Below are 17,000 nucleotides of genomic sequence, written 5' to 3' on the forward strand. Positions count from 1 at the left end.
GCCCATTCACTTAACCTATCACTTGTAGCCTCCTTACATCCTCTTCACAATTTACCTTCCTACCTATCTTTGTGTCATCAACAAATTTAGCCACCACTCCTTTGGTCCCTTCATCCAAGTCATTTATATAAATAGTAAAAAATTGAGGCCCCATTACTGATCCCTGTGGCACACCACTCGTCACATCTTGCCAACCAGAAAAAGTCCCATTTATGTCAACTCTCTGCTTCCTATTGGCTAGCCAATCTTCTATCCATGCCAATATGTTACCCCCTACGCCATGAGCTTTTATTTTCTGCAATAGCCTTTGATATGACGCTTTATCAAATGCTTTTTGGAAATCTAAGTATGGTACATCCACTGGTTCCCCTTTATCCATAGCCCATGTGCCCTTCAAAGAACTGCAATTGGTTAAACATGATTTCCCTTTTACAAAACCATGTTGACTCTGCCTGATTGCCTTGAATTTTTCTAAGTGCCCTGCTATAATATGTTTAATAATAGCTTCTAACATTTTCCCTATGACAGATGTTAGGCTGGCCTATAATTTCCTACTTTCTGTCTCCCTTCCTTTTTGAATAAAGGAGTTATATTTGCTATTTTCCAATCTAATGGAACCTTCCCCAAATCTAGGGAATCTTGGAAAATTAATACAGGTGTATCAACTATCTCAATAGCCACTTCTTTCAAGACCTTAGGGTGAAGTCCATCTGGACCTGAGGATTTGTTAGCCCACAGCCCCAACAATTTGCCCAATACCACTTCCCTGGTGTTGGAACTTTCCCAAGTTCCTCCCTCCCTTCCATTTCCTGATTTACAGCTATTTCTGGGATGTTACTTGTGTCCTCTATAGTGAAGACTGATGCAAAATGCCTGTTTAATTCGTCCATCATCTCCTTACTTTCCATTATCAATTCTCCAGACACACTCTTTATTGGACCAACGCTCACTTTGAGAAATGAGAGCTATTCACTGTGCACATGCCGAATATAACTGAATGTCGTTGATTTATCCTGCTTCATGTATCTGGTGGGGGTGAGGAGGGAGATCGCAACTGTTTCTTTATTGTGTTGTTCTACATTGTAACTTAGTGCCCTGTGTATAGGCTGTGACTCCTACTGGTCAGCTCACCACCTAAGTATGGATAGTACAGAAGGGACAGAATATAAAAGATTCACTGTTACATTACGTGGGTTGGATTTTCCCCTTCTCATGAGTTTCAATTGGTTTCACATTTGCCAAAAAACCTTCAGGACATCGCCCAACACTTGCATTTAAATAGCACTTTAAAAAATTTTTTAATTTTTAAAAAATTCATTCATGGGATGTAGGCTTCACTGGCTGGGCCAGCATTTATTGCCCATCCCTTGTTGCCCTTGGTGGTGGTGAGCTGCCTTCTTGAACCGCTGCAGTAGGAATGTAGGAAATGTAGGAAAATGTCCCAAGATGCTTCACAGCAGTAAATGGCAATTCTAAGTTTATGAACCTAGACATTTAGTGTTGGTCCTTGGAGTTCCAAGGCAGAGCCCATGATCTGATCTCATTCAGTGGTCAGCCATGGCTCGGTGACTTGCACTCATCTTTGAGTCAGAAGCTCAAGGGATCAAGCCCCACTCTAGAGCTGAGCACAAAATTCAGGCTGACACTCTGTCAGAGGTCCTGTCTTACAGATGAGACATTAAACTGAGGCCCTATCTGCTCTCCCAGGTAGATGTAAAGGGTCTCATGACACTATTCAAAAGAGCAGGGGAGTTCCTTATGGTATCCTGGCCAACATTTATCAACCAACATTAAAAAAAACAAACTGTCTGGTCATTATGATATTGCTGGCTGAGAGATCTTGTATGCAATTTATATGGTGCGTCTCCCTACATTACATTAGTTGCTACACTTTAAAAATACTCACTTGACTCTACAGCACATTGAAAGATCCTGAGGTCAAGAAAAGCATGACATAAATGCATACTCTTTCTTTCATGCTGCTCACATAAGAAATTGTGAATACAGAAACCTCGAGCATTTTGAAGTCTGGTTAACTCCATTCCAATGCATTCTGGTTACTAACTTGTCTTCTGCAATGCCTCCAACTGCACATAAAAGACAAAATCAAAGGCAGGCAATTCAGAGATGACAATGAACTTTAATACTGGTTCAATAATAAAATTATACATTACAAATAAAACAGTTTTTATTTCCCCTCCCACCCAAAACACAGGATTGGGCCTTTCAAACGAGACGTGTGGGCAGTCATAGCAGCCACAGTTCCATCCATTTGTTGCTAGCCTAGTGAGTGTTGAGGTTGATTGTACAGCTCCTGGGACTGGAGGAAGTGGTCATCTCCTTACTGATAGAGGAAGTGGTCATCTCCTTACTGATAAGTAAAGATGTCAGTGAGCAAGCACCTTTTTACACAGCATCAGTAACAATAAAACAAGGGCTTTATTCCAGATGTTTATTACCCATGGAGATGTACATCAAATCTCAAATATTCATAGCTCCTTCAGGAAATGCAGTACCAAAAGAGCAACCAGAATAATCAAAAGGGATGGAGGGATTAGATTAAGACGACTGATTATATAAATTGGGTATTCCCCCCCTAGAAAAGTGAACACAAGAAATAGAAGGAGTAAGCCATTTAGCTGTCAAGCCTACTACATTCTTCAATAAGATCAAGGCTGAACTTCTACATCACCGACATGAGGGAACTTCTTTTTTCATGCAGTGAGTGGTTAGGATCTGGAATGCACAGTCTAAGAGTGTGATGGAGCCACGTCAATCAGGGCTTTCAAAAGATAACTGAATAAGTAATTGAAGGGAAAAAAAAAATCAGTGCCACAGGAGAGTGGGGGAATGGGACAAGTGAAGTAAATTCAAAACTAATCTGTGAAAACAATATTTCACTGAGTGAGAGGTCAACTTATGGAACAGGCTCCCTTAGGAGATAAGAACAAAAAACTGCGGATGCTAGAAATCCAAAACAAAAACAGAATTACCTGGAAAAACTCAGCAGGTCTGGCAGCATCGGCGGAGAAGAGTTGACATTTCGAGTCCTCATGACCCTTCAACAGAACATTTGTTCTGTTCTGTTGAAGGGTCATGAGGACTCGAAACGTCAACTCTTTTCTTCTCTGCCGATGCTGCCAGACCTGCTGAGTTTTTCCAGTAATTCTGTTTTTGTTTTCCCTTGGGAGATGGTGGCCAAGTTAATAATGATACATTAGGATCCAATTTTAATAGATGTTTTTTCAGTAAATGCTATTTTGAGATACAGTATCTGAGTCATTTGAGACATTATATGTCACGAGAGTACTTGCTTGGGAAGAACAGGTGACTTTGGACCTATGGTTTCCAAAGCTCTTCACTGGGGTTTCCTCAACTCATGTCTGGATCTGTTGTAGGCTCATCGATAGAGATCGATTGCTGTGGTTAATCAGTAACTCTATAACACTGTATGATCTGACAACCAGGATTGTAGAAGATGAACTAGATGACCCTAGGTCTTTTATCATCTAGCAATCCCTATATTTCCACGTGTGGCACGGAGTCTCGCAGACCAGGTGGTCCCAGGTTAAATCCTTGACTTGTACTAAGTTACCTGATCCCACCTGGGGCAGGATTTAGGCCAGTGCAGTTCACCTTAATGCCACTAGGCTAAGGATGGAGAAAGAAACTCAGGCCATGCTTCCTGCACCATCTCATTACCCCTGCTGGAAATTGTGTAGAAGTAGGCATGAGGAGAGGACTCAGTTGTCGTGGCTACCAGAATCAAAGAGCCTGCCAACACTCTGCCTCGACTCATACTCGGATGTGGCATAGGAGAACTTCCAATGACATTCCAGCAAGGATTAGTAATTAGGAATATAGAAAACTGGCAAAAACCGCCACCTGACAGAGATGTTATAGGGTTTGTACAAAGGAGCAGGGTTCAGTTTCAGATAAACATGAAAGTAAAAATCTTTTATTTGTGCTTCTACACTGCCAGCAGTTTACAATGCTTCATTATAATCATACATCAGTGTGCAGCGTGTGTTCATTCGATCACATTTTATAGCACAAGTGCAACAGGTTACAGCATCAGACAGACAGAAAGCACCATCAATATCCAAACATGTAGGCTTGATTTCCAGACCTGTGATCACCAGCTGCCCTGTTGCCTCACCTTCCCCCTTCCCTATCTCCACCCTCTTGCCCACCCAACCCATTCCACCCCTCAATCTCCTCCAGCTAGCCAATTTACAGGGTAAGTTACAGGTCACTATATATACAGTTTAGATCCTTTCAGCATTGAAATTGCAGCCACTGTTTCCCACTCATCAAGGATGCGTAATTTTTTTTAGGTTGACCGTTTAAGGGTCATGAAGAACCCTAAATTGGGCAGTAAAGGATTCTTCCAACCTGTTTGTGAGCCAGCTGTAGAGATGAGAATCAGTAGCAGTAAGTAGGAAAAAGAAAGTTCTAGAATGTAAACTTGGCCCATGAGGGCTTATCCTCAGCAGCCACCCAGAGACAGTACTCTCGACCTGAGCTCATTGCTTGGCTTTCTTCACAATGGTCCCCACAGCGGAAATGACTGTGGTTTTTGCCCCGGTGGCACTGGTGGTTACCGTGACGACTCCTGGTAGCGTAGCGGTGGTGGTAATGATTGTCGGCTGAGCTATTGTCGTCACAGGCACTGCGGAGTCCCATTTACTCTTCCTTTTCTGGGAATCTGCAAAGAGAAGGGCAAGAGGGTAGATTTATGAGAAAGTTTGCCTGCATTCCACTGGAGTAGCAGCAGTGCTGACGGCATCACCAAATGGTGAGCTCCTGCCCCATATGTAATTTGTTCCACCCCATGAGTTACCTGCCACGGTCGTGCTTGCTGTGGTTGTGGTTGCTGTGCCAGAGCTGGTGTTGGTTCCTGTTTTTGTTCGGGTCACAAATTCAATCTAAAAAAATGATAAGAAGTAAATCAGACAACAACAGAGGTGCCATTACCCTATTGGGTGTATTCTATACATCACTAGTGAGGAGGAAAGATAGAGAAGAGCAAATTTGCAGGAAAATTACAGAGATACAAGACCATGGGGTAGATACAGTTGGGGATAGTAATAGTTTAAGGGCAGAGAGGGGGAAGGGTTTTGAAGTGCATTCGTTGACTTTTGCCTTTTATACATGCCCCCCTTCAACTCTGCTCTGTGGAACAACCTCACTTTGCCTCTCCACATCTGGCATTTTAACAAAAATGTTTTTGCTTCCTTTCAGGTGTCAGGGATTGCATGCCTAACCTGCTGAGTATTTCCAGAATTTTCTTTTATTTCAGATTTCCAGGCTCCGTGATATTTTGGTTTTGCAGTAGAGGTACTGCCAGTATTTAAAAGTTAATCACAAACACATAGTTCAGTCCATAGAATAGCGATCTTTTATTATTTTAACTGCTCAAAGGCTTAGAAAAAACATTCTACTTTAAAATATGTGTGGTTTATCAGTTATAGTAGTTACTTGTTTCTTGTTAAATAGTTTTTTTTACTATTTTAATTTTTAAATGAGATTTGGCATATTGCTTTGCTCCTCTTGTAGAATAGGGTCTTAAAAGCAATTGCCAAACACAGTTTCTTGGCTGTGCACCAAAGGCTTATCTAGATCTTAAGCCAAGGACAGACACTATAGCAGTATAGGGAGTTATAACTCACCAATGACAGTGATCCAAGATACAAAATTTTAAGGGAGGTTTGAAAAGATTTAGAAACTATCTTTCTTTCAAATTAGGGAACTTCCTTTGAAGCTTCAAGACAAATGCCCCTTTCTTTCTTTTCCCATTAACTATGGAACCATCTGCAAGTTAAGTCATAGTTCAGCACAGTCATTGGAAACTTATCTGCTCTACCATGAGAAGCTAGCAACAACTACTGCAAAATATGGAACAAAAACAAAAATTGCTGGAAAAACTCAGCAGGTCTGACAGCATCTGTGGAGAGGAAGACAGAGTTAACGTTTCGGGTCTGTATGACTCTCCATCAGAACTAAAGGGAAATAGGAATGTGGTGAAATATAAGCTGTTTAATGGGGGTGGGACAGGTGGAGCTGGATAGAGGTATAGGTGGAGGCAAAGGAGAGATTGCCAAAGATGTCATAAACAAAAGGTCAAAGGGGTGTTGATAGTGGTGGTATTAGCTAAAGGATGGGCTAATGGTGACATTAAGGGTAGAAAGCAGGATGAACAAGTGACAGATGGCCCTAGTGGGGGTGGGGGGAAGGGATCGAAATAGGCTAAAAGTTGGAGATGAAACAATGGATGGAAATAAATTTTAACTGCAAAACTGCAAAATATGGGTTGTATTACAGCTACTACTTGTTTGTTCTTTTAGTGTTGCATTATTCTGCTCAATGGTTAAAGTTCAAGACAAGGTCTAGTGTTGTGCTATTCTAGAGGAGTAAGGAAAAACACTTTATGGGCCATTTGGAAGGAGGCTCAGAAACAAAGAAGACCAAAACAACTGCATTTAAATATGTTAATTCCCAATCTTCAGCTATCTTGATAACACTATCTGTGATAGAGCTTTATGTTATTAATTCAATGGCTTGAACTTGTAATATTGGTTTGGGGTGTGGGTTGGAAATCAGCCAGTCATCTAGTTCCTGATGACGATCTAGTGATTCTTCCTGGGAAGTGTGAGTGTGTGGATGTCAGGTGAGGATAGGATTGGACACTAATGCACCTACCGTGGTATAATAGCCCGATAGATGATATAATGGAAGGTTGCCAATGAAGTTTGGGACCTTAGTATTACACTGGCTAGTGTTTTAACCCAGGAGTATATGGGAAACTGGGCGAACTTAGATTGTGATTAAGGTATGTTGTTGTGGCGAGGAAATGAAAGGTCAGTTGCCATTTCTTGTACCAACAGTTTCAGTGGTGCTGGTCAGGCTGGGCTTTACTCACCTTTGTTCGTTCCTTCTTGGCTTTCTCTATTTTGTCCATTTCTATTTTCTGGGCCTTGGCTGCAAGAGAAGAAGGGGATGGGATATGAGAATGGGCCAGAGTTTGGCACTGTCATTATACTGAAAATGTTTTAGATAGATGTGTGCAGATGAGGCTGTGCTCACCATGGCTTCCAATAAAATATTACCTAATGCCTCATAGTACGAGTCCTCTGACCATCCATGGGGATCAAACATGTCCTGTGGAGAAAATCACATGTCAAATAAATTGGAATAATACACTGGACACTGCACCCCGACACCATGGGGCAGTGTAGAAGGAGCTTTACTCCATATCAACTGTTCATGATGCTGAACTCTGGATACCAGACCAGAAAATCTCTCAACTTGATGCGTATACAATAAAAAAAGACATGATTGTTTTCTAAAATGGACTTTAAGAAAACATCAAATGGATGCAGTGACAACCCTGAACCTGACTTGAGACACACCTCATTCACTTGGATCTTTCTCCACTTTTTTTGGAGTAGCTTTTCCTGACTCTTCCTTGGTTTATTTCAATGCTTTGGATACAGCTATGAACAAGATAAGAAGCAGGGTGTGGGGGTTGAGGGGGCTGGGGGGTGCTGTGGAGATGGGTGAAGTTTAAGATTTGATCCATTGTTTTTCAAACTTGGACAGGTTTGTGTATATTAATAAATTGTAATTTCTGAATTTGAGCCTCTATCTCACCCTTGGGTTAAATATCAAGAAAGCATGACACTACCTCCAACTCTAGTTCTTCCATCTCGACACCCGCGGACTGTGGAACATCTCAAATCCCTAAGCTCCTTACTCTAGCAATCTTAAAGCTTTTCCTTCCTCATTTTAACCTTTGTTTATTTCATGCTTTAAGGGTCTGTAAGCCATCACCTGTGTTTGTCATAGAAGGGATCTGAGGCAGAGCGTAAACTACCAGCAGTATTTGTACTGAAGAGCTAAACACGTACCTTTGGGTAGTTTGTACCGAGTTCATCAATACCACAGAACTGAATCAATTTTTCATAAATGCTGAAAAGTAGAGAGCAGAAAGTTATTGATGCTATTTAGACACAGTTTACACCAGCCAACACAGAGATCAAACAAACCAACGTATCTACTACAGTACAACAACAACTCCCCTTCACTCTCCCCAAGATTGACCATCCCCAACTGGAGTCAGACAGCAGCGGCCCCCCAAACTGGAGTTAAACAGTGACCTCTCCTCCGAACCCAAGTCAGACATTGGCCCTTTTCCTAAATCTCAGTCTGACATCAGTGAGCCTGCCTTTCAATCACAATGATACAGCAATAACCTCTCCTCTAAACTGCAGCCAGACAGCACTGACTCCTCTAACCCTAGCCAGACCAGTGATCTCCTTCTCTACACCACAGTCAGACAGTGGTAGCCACTCCTCCACACCACAGTCAGACAGTAGTAACCCCTCTGCCACACCACAGTCAGACAGCAGTAACCACTCCTCCACACCACAGTCAGACAGTAATAACCCCTCCTCCACACCACAGTGAGGCAGTAATAACCCCTCCGCCACACCAGTCAGAAAGTAATAACCCCTCTGCCACACCACAGTCAGATAGTAATAACCCCTCCTCCACACCACAGTCCAACAGTAATAACGCCTCTGCCACACCACAGCCAGACAGTCATAACCCCTCCGTCACACCACAGTCAGACAGCAGTAACCACTTCTCCATGCCAGTCAGACAGTGATAACCCCTCTGCCACACCACGGTGAGACAGTAATAACCCCTCCGCCACACCACAGTCACACAGCAGTAACCCCTCCTCCACACAACAGTCAGACAGCAGTAAACCCTCCTTGATACCAGTCAGACAGCAGTAAACCCTCCTTGATACCAGTCAGACAGCAGTAAACCCTCCTCCAAGCCACAGTCAGACAGCAGTAATGCCTCCTCCAAACCACAGTCAGACCACAGTAACCCCTCCTCCACACCACGGTCGGACAGCAGTACCCCTCCTCCATATCACAGTCAGACAGCAGTGACTCCTCCTTGACACCACAGTCAGACAGCAGTAACCCCTCCTCCACACCACAGTTAGACAGCAGTCACCCCTCCTCGACACCAGTCATACAGCAGTAACCCCTCCTGCACACCACAGTCTGACACAGTATCCTGTCCTCCATACCACAGCCTGACACAATATCCCGTTCTCCACACCACAGTCAGGCAGCTGTAACCCGTCCTCCATACCACAGTCAGACAGCAGTAAACCCTCCTTGATACCAGTCAGACAGCAGTAACCCCTCCTCCAAACCACAGTCAGACAGCGGTAAACCCTCCTCCACACCACAGTCAGATAGCAGTAACCCCTTCTCCACACCAGTCACACACAGTATCCCGTCCTCCTTACCACAGTCAGACAGCAGTAAACCCTCTTTGATACCAGTCAGACGGCAGTAACCCCTCCTCCAAACCATAGTCAGACATCAGTAACCTCTCCCCTTCACCACAGTCAGATAGCAGTAACCCCTCCTTGATACCAATCAGATAGCAGTAACCCCTCCTCCACACCACAGTCAGACAACAGTAACCCCTCCTCCACACCACAGTCAGACAACAGTAACCCCTCCTCCACACCACAGTCAGACATCAGTAACCCCTCCTCCACACCACAGTCAGACATCAGTAACCCCTCCTCCACACCATAGTCAGACATCAGTAACCTCTCCTCTTCACCACAGTCAGATAGCAGTAACCCCTCCTCCACACCACAGTCAGATAACATGAGCCCTCCTCATTCCGTCTGAACTAACAGAGTCAGGCACACACCGGAATTCAGTCCAACTACACAAACCTGGGGTTGCGGAACTCCTTTTTTCTCTGAATGATGTTGTTCATGTCAAGGCCTTCATTCAGCTTTCTGTCGTACAGCTTCTGAATTTTCTCCTGTGAATACATGGAATGAAACAACTAACAGTGAGCCACATACAACAGGTAATCAGAGCACTGAGTTTTTATGTATAATCACAAGGCTTTCTTCAGGGAAATACCTGACCTCACTGTGGGACAGGGCCTTCTCTGCCTCACTGAAGGTCAAAGGGCATCAAAGCTAATTCTAATTACACCCTTGTTTCACAGTCACTTATATATCCTTCCAGCAAGCACCCTTTCCACTGCACTATGATCAGGAACATGAACCCTGGCTGATTCTGTACCTCCTTAATCCAGGACCATTATAAACAACAGCAGTATCAACACTGCTGTTGTGGCTTAGATCAGCCAGACATGGGGATCAAAGCAGGCACCATCCTGATTGGAACAGCTCAGTATTGTGCAGCTTGGAATCTTTCCCTCATGAGACACATAGGGCACTTGCAATGTTTCACCGAAAGCTGGAGAACAATGAGAGAGCAGCAGTTGTGGAAGTGAAGTCAATAGTCAAAGTTATAGCTGTGGCAAATAGAAAACAGATTCTCATTTTAAATGTTCAGCACTGAAGGGCAAGGAGCAGACAAACACACCAGCAATCTCTTTGAATGAAAGTAATTCTCAAATTAGGGAAGGATGTTCTATGGCAGTCTCCCCCTCCTGACTCCTAATCAGTCTTGTTGTGGGATTAGACGAAGACCATAGATTGGTGTGCTCACTAGCCATACTGGTTAGTAGCAACTCTTCCAGCACTAAACTCTTATCTTCTTGCTCTAATTCTACAGGTGTGTTGGGGTTGGTTGGTGGGGGCGATGGTGGCCAGTGCCTGCCTCTATCTCCTACATGAGAGAATTTGGTCTGGGGTTTGAGACAACAGGACATGTCTACACACAGTTGAAAAAAGATATGAGCTCCCCACACCTGCTTAACACATTCCTCACTACTGGCCAAGCTATTACTCACTATAAACATTGCAGCCTCAAGCTTGTGGGTGTGTTTATTTAGCACTGACAGAGAAAATGAATCGGACACTCCCAAAGTATTTTAATAGTTTATAGGATTTATGATCATGTTTGGGGGGGATGGAGGAAGCGTGAACTCCAAGAATAGCTTTCTATCATACCCCCCAACCCTCTGGCTGTATTCTCTCTGCTGGGGAGTTGGTCTGTGCAGGTTCCACAACGATGGGACCAGCTCCTTGTATTTTTTTTTAATTTAACAAAAGGGTGCGGTATGCCTGCAGTCCCAATGCCAAACCGCCTGCATATAGCAGCTTTAAACTTCAATCTGAGCTGCCTGTAGCTGTAAAATTTGTTAGTATCAGAAGAATTAACAACAGCAACAACTTGCATTTATATAGTACCTTGAAAGTAGTTTCACAGGAGTACACATCAAACACTTAGGGCACTAAGGGAATCACAGAATCTCACAGTGCAGAAGAGGCCCTTCAGCCCATCGAGTCTGCACACATGAGAAACATCTGACCTACCTACCTAATCCCATTTGCCAGCACTTAGCCCATAGCCTTGAATATTATGACGTGTCAAGTAATCATCCAGGTACTTTGTAAAGGATGTGAGGCAATCCGCCTCCACCACCCTCCCAGGCAGTGCATTCCAGACCGTCACCACCCTCTGGGTTAAAATGTTTTTCCTCACATCTCCCTAAACCTCCTGCCCCTCACTTTGAACTTATGCCCCCTCATGACTGACCCTTCAACTAAGGGGAACAGCTGCTCCCTATCTACCCTGTCCATGGCCCTCATAATCTTGTACACCTCGATCAGGTCACCCCTCAGTCTTCTCTGCTCCAACAAAAACAAGCCAAGTCTATCCAACCTCTCTTCATATCTTAAACATTTCATCCCAGGCAACATCCTGGTGAATCTCCTCTGCACCCCCTCCAGTGCAATCATATCTTTCCTACAATGTGGCAACCAGAATTGCACACAGTATTCCAGCTGTGGCCTCACCAAGGTTCAACACAACTCCAACATGACCTCCCTAATTTTGTAATCTATGCCTCGATTGATAAAGGCAAGTGTTCATATGCCTTTTTCACCACCCCACTTACTTGCCCCTCCGCCTTCAGAGATCTACGGACACACACGCCAAGGTCCCTTTGTTCCCTAGAATTTCCTAGTGTCATGCCGTTCATTGAATACTTCCTTGTCAAATTACTTCTTCCAAAGTGTATCACCTCACACTTTTCAGGGTTAAATTCCATCTGCCACTTATCTGCCCATTTGACCATCCCATCTATATCTTCCTGTAGCCCCAGATACTCAACCTCACTGTTAACCAGCTGACCAATCTTTGTGTCATCCGCAAACTTATTAATCCTACCTACCACACAGTCATCTATGTCGTTTATATAAATGACAAATAATAGGGGACCCAGCACAGATCCCGGTGGCATACCACGGGACATTGGCTGCCAGTCACTAAAGCATCCTTCTGTCATCACCCTCTGTCTCCTACAACTAAGCCAATTTTGAATCCACCTTATCAAATTACCCTGTATCCCATGTGCATTTGCCTTCTTTATAAGTCTCCCATGTGGGACCTTGTCAAGGGCTTTGCAGACATCCATTTAAACTACATCAACTGCACTACCCTCATCTACACACCTGGTCACCTCCTCAAAAAATTCAATCAAATTTGTTAGGCGTGACCTCCATCTGACAAAGCCATGCTGACTATCCCTGAGCAAATCTTGCCTCTCCTAGTGGAGATAGATTCTCTTCTTCAGAGTTTTCTCCAATAGTTTCCCTACCACTGACGTGAGACTCACTGGTCTGGAGTTCCCTGGCTTATCTCTAAAACCCTTCTTAAATAGCAGAACCACATTAGCTGTTCTCCAGTCCTCTGGTACCTCCCCCATGGCCAGAGAGGAATTAAAAACTTGCCCCTGCGATCTCCTCCCTTGCCTCCCTCACCAGTCTGGGACATAAATCATCTGGACCTGGAGATTTGTCCACTTAAGCCTGCCAACACCTCCAATACCTTGTCACTCCCTGTATCAATTTGCTTTAGAACCTTGCAGTCTCTCTCCCAGAGTTCGATACCTTCATCCTCATTCTCTTGGGTGGAGACAGATGTGAAGTATTCATTCAACACTCTAGCGATGTCTTCTGGCTCCACCCATAGATTGCCCCCATGGCTCCTTGTGGGCCCTACTCTTTCCCTGGTTATCCTCTTCCCATTAATATACTCACAGAATATCTTGGGATTTTCCCTACTTTTACCAGCCAGAGCTTTCTCATAACCCCTCTTTGCTCTCCTAATTGCTTTCTTAAGCTCCACCCTGCACTTTCTGTACTCCACTAATGCCTCTGCTGATTTGCTTCCCTTGTACCCGCTAAAAGCCTCTCTTTTCCTTCTCATCATATCCTGAATATCTCTGGTCATCCATGGTTCTCTGAGCTTGTTACTCCTTCCTATTACCCTAGAGGGAACATGTTGAGCCTGTACCCTCCCTATTTCCTTTTTGAATACCCCCCACTGCTCCTCGTAGACTTCCCACAAGTAACTGTTCCCAGTCTACCTTGGCCAGATCCTGCCTTATTTTACTAAAATCCACTCTCCCTCAATACAAAACATTTTTTTTGCAACTTGTCTATATCTTTGTCCATAACAAATTTAAACTGTACCATGTTGTGTTCACTATCACTAAAATGCTCCTCCCCCACTAGTGGACTAGTATTCCAGAGACCCAGGGTAATGCTCTGGGCACCCTGGGTTCAAATCCCACCATGGAAGATGGTGATATTGAATTGAATTCAATTCAATAAAAAATCTGCAATTAAAAGTCTGATGATGACCATGAAAAAATTGCCGATTATTGGAAAAACCCATCTGGTTCACTAATGCCCTTTAGGGAAGGAAATCTGCTATCCTTATCTGGTCCGGCCTACATGGGACTCCAGACCCACAGCAATGTGGTTGACTCTTAAATGCTCTGAACACAAGGGAAATTAGTGATGGTTGATAAATGCTGACCTAGCCAGTGACACCCACATCTCATGAACGAATAAAAAAACAAATTTACAAAGTTACAAAAAGAATATTTGGACAGATGACCAAAAGCTCAGCCAAAGAGGTAGGTTTGAAGGAGGTTCTTAAAGGAGTAGGCAGAAGGTTTAGAGAGAGAATTTCAGAGCTTAGGGCCCAGCCAACTGAAGACGCAGTGGAGAATCAGGTTACTGGTTATCAGGTTCCATCTGTGATTTTGTTCATCTTCAGGGCTATAGAAAGTCCCAAGTCCAAACCCCCTCCATCTGTGCTGAGTCAGCAGAATTCAATTGTTCAATACTAGGACATTCTACCTGGCCTCGGAGTCACAATGCAAGACAGCTGGGGCATGGGGGTACAAAATCAGCCGGAATTCCCACTCCTGATCCTGTACAGTAACTCCCTGACATGAAGAGGGTCAGGCAAGGAGAAGTACATCAGAAAACTGGATCAAATAAGATCACGGCCAATCCAATTCTCCTACCAGTTTCAGCTGTTGAGTGATGTGACTATATTGGAGTTAATGGTGTTGTTTGATGGTGGCATCAATCTGGTTTGAACTGAGCTGTGATGTTCCCTCCTAGTTAAGGCAGCTCACTGACACTCACTATCCCGGCTCACACAACAGGAATGGTCATCAGGCACAGATATTGCCAGCAGACTTGCTGGGATTGGGCCTTAGGGGAAAGGAGGAAATTTGGACAGGAAAGGTATTTGGGAATTAAGTTTTCATCGTGGATGGGGCAAATTGACAAAGACATCTCACCCATGCTCACCACAGTCTGTGCTAGTCTCACATAGAGTGAACCATATATTCCTTTATACTTATATATGTTGACTTTTTTTTAAAGAACACTTTTGTTAAACAAGGGACACTGGCCTAAAGCAGTTAATACGTTGCATTTGGAGGAAGGACACAAGCTGCTTTCTGGAGACAGCGTCTACAGAGCTCAGATAAGCCCAGACTGAAACTACAGAACAGTCATGTGACCCAGCTTGTGGGTAAAATATACTGGATTTGCACTAACAGCCAGTTCATCCCTCCTAACTTGGCCTTAATAGACCACTTAAGCTGACAGTTGGTGATCAGATTTGGTTATTAGGGCAAACAAAATTGTGCTTCAAAGAAACATTCCTCAACACACAATACTGCATCTTCCCAATCTGACCCTTGGTACCAGTACTCACTCTTACCCTCGGTTGTGCCTCATACCTGTAACTGATTAGAGCATCTCCCCATGGGCTCGGGAGGCATTTTGATGTCATCAGGCGACATGTTCCTCACTTTTTCTGAAAACGAAGCTGGAAAGAAAACAAAAGATATATCAGCATCATAGATACCCCTCCTGGGGGATAGGGAAAACTCAGCACACTGTACCCTGCACAGCCACAGACGTGGAGTTTCTCATCCCACCTCAACACAATTCATTGCCAGTTGACAAACAATCCAATCCCAGCCCCAATCCTTCAACAACACTTCCTGTGCTAATCTATCTGTTCCCAACTCCTCACTTGTAATCAGACCCTTCTGGTTTCTTGGACACTGCTAAGAATTAGCAGTTCACCCAGGCATCCATTCTTCACATGAGATGAGCTCTTTTGCAGTATAGCCCAGCCTGATCCTGTCCTCACATGACTTCTATGTGTACACACTATTCAGCAAAGGTCACTTGGATGGTGATCAGGAGTGGGAATGCTGAACGACCATCTTCCCTCCTACAACAACCTGCATTTATATAGCAACTTTACCATAGTAGAACGTCCCAAGGCCCTCCACAGGAGCTTACCAGATAAAATTTAACAGCCATCTGCAAAAGAGATATTAAGACCACGGCATCAAAAGCTTGGTCAAAAAGGCAGGTTTTAAGCAATATCTTAAAGGAGAAGAGAGAGAGATGGAGAGATTTAGGGAGGGAATTCCAGAGGTTAGGACCTAAACAGCTGAAGGCATGGCCACCAATGGTAGATTGAAGAAAATCATGGATGTCCAAGAGGCCTGAATTGGAGGAACACAGAAATCTTAGGGCTGGAGGTAGTTACAGAGATAGGGAGGGGCAAGGTCATGGAGGGATTTGCAAACAAGGATGAGAATTTTAAAATCATGATGTTGCTTGACTAGGAGCCAATGTAGGTCAGTAAGCACAGGGGTGACAGGGGAAGGAGACTTGCTGCGAGTGAAGAAACAGGCAGCAGAGTTTTGAATGACCTCAAGTTTACAGAAGGTAGAATTTGGGAGACCAGCCAGGAGCGCATTGGAACAGTCAAGTCTCCAGGATACGAGGATTAGATGAGGGTTTCAACAGCATAGTAGAACATAGGTGAGCTGAGATAGGAGTGAAGTTGAGCGATATTATGAAGGTGACAATAGGCAGTCTTACCGATGGTGTGAATATGAAGTCAGAGGCTTATCTGTGCATCAAATGTGACATCAAGGTTGTGAACAGAATAACTTAATTTCAGACAGTTGCCAGGGAGAGAGTTGGAGTTAGTAGCTAGGGGACAAAACTTGGCTGGGGATCAAAACCAATGACTTCAGTATTCCCAGTACTTAATGGAGGAAATTTCTGCTCAGCCAGATAAGTAGTCTGATAATTTATCAACAGTGGAGGAGTTGAGGGGGGTGGTGGTGAGATAGAGCTGGGTGTTGTCAGTGCATATTTTCAGGAAGATATAATAATTTTCATAATGTTATTGGAATTTATTGTAAAATAGAGTAATAGTGGGGTCTGTGTGTGTGTGTGTGTGTGTGTGTGCACGTGCGTGTGGGTGACTTAATTGAATTTGTTGTATCGGAAGATAAGCTAAGTTTGAAATATTAAGTAGGTAAACATGGGGGAAGTTTTAGAATGTAAGGGTTAAAGGGAACATCTGCATTTTTAAATAAACCAGACTAGCTTGAATTCAAAGGAGGGGTAAAATGTTTCACCTAGCCAGGATAAGTTAAGAAACAGTGTGTTTATTTTTCCCAAAGATTACTGGTAAAATTGGTACTATGAGAGATTTTTATTATTAGAAAGGCAAAGTCCAAAGACGTAGTGAAACAACGGGAATTTGCATTCAAAGGGGAAAAAACATATAAAGGAAAGAATGCTGTGTTTAAGGGCAGGAATTCTAAGGTCTAACAAGTGTGAAAAG

The 17,000-nt window shown here is 43.7% G+C and overlaps 1 protein-coding gene across 1 annotated transcript in view; it reads right to left on the reverse strand.

Moving 5' to 3' along the window:
- Window positions 1-3,942: 3,942 nt before the first annotated feature.
- LOC121293851 (SAP30 binding protein) overlaps window positions 3,943-17,000 on the reverse strand; it is a 75,136-nt gene continuing 62,078 nt past the window's right edge. Inside the window, exons 5-11 of the mRNA XM_041217255.1 lie at window positions 15,079-15,167; window positions 9,779-9,870; window positions 7,911-7,971; window positions 7,110-7,161; window positions 6,923-6,981; window positions 4,844-4,928; window positions 3,943-4,708 (exon numbers count right to left, since the gene is read on the reverse strand). Of these exons, the coding sequence (XP_041073189.1) occupies window positions 4,527-4,708; window positions 4,844-4,928; window positions 6,923-6,981; window positions 7,110-7,161; window positions 7,911-7,971; window positions 9,779-9,870; window positions 15,079-15,167 (620 nt within the window). The 3' untranslated portion in view covers window positions 3,943-4,526. The remainder of the gene's footprint in view (window positions 4,709-4,843; window positions 4,929-6,922; window positions 6,982-7,109; window positions 7,162-7,910; window positions 7,972-9,778; window positions 9,871-15,078; window positions 15,168-17,000) is intronic.

Source organism: Carcharodon carcharias, chromosome 22, assembly GCF_017639515.1.
Source record: "Carcharodon carcharias isolate sCarCar2 chromosome 22, sCarCar2.pri, whole genome shotgun sequence".
Classification (NCBI taxonomy): domain Eukaryota; kingdom Metazoa; phylum Chordata; class Chondrichthyes; order Lamniformes; family Lamnidae; genus Carcharodon; species Carcharodon carcharias.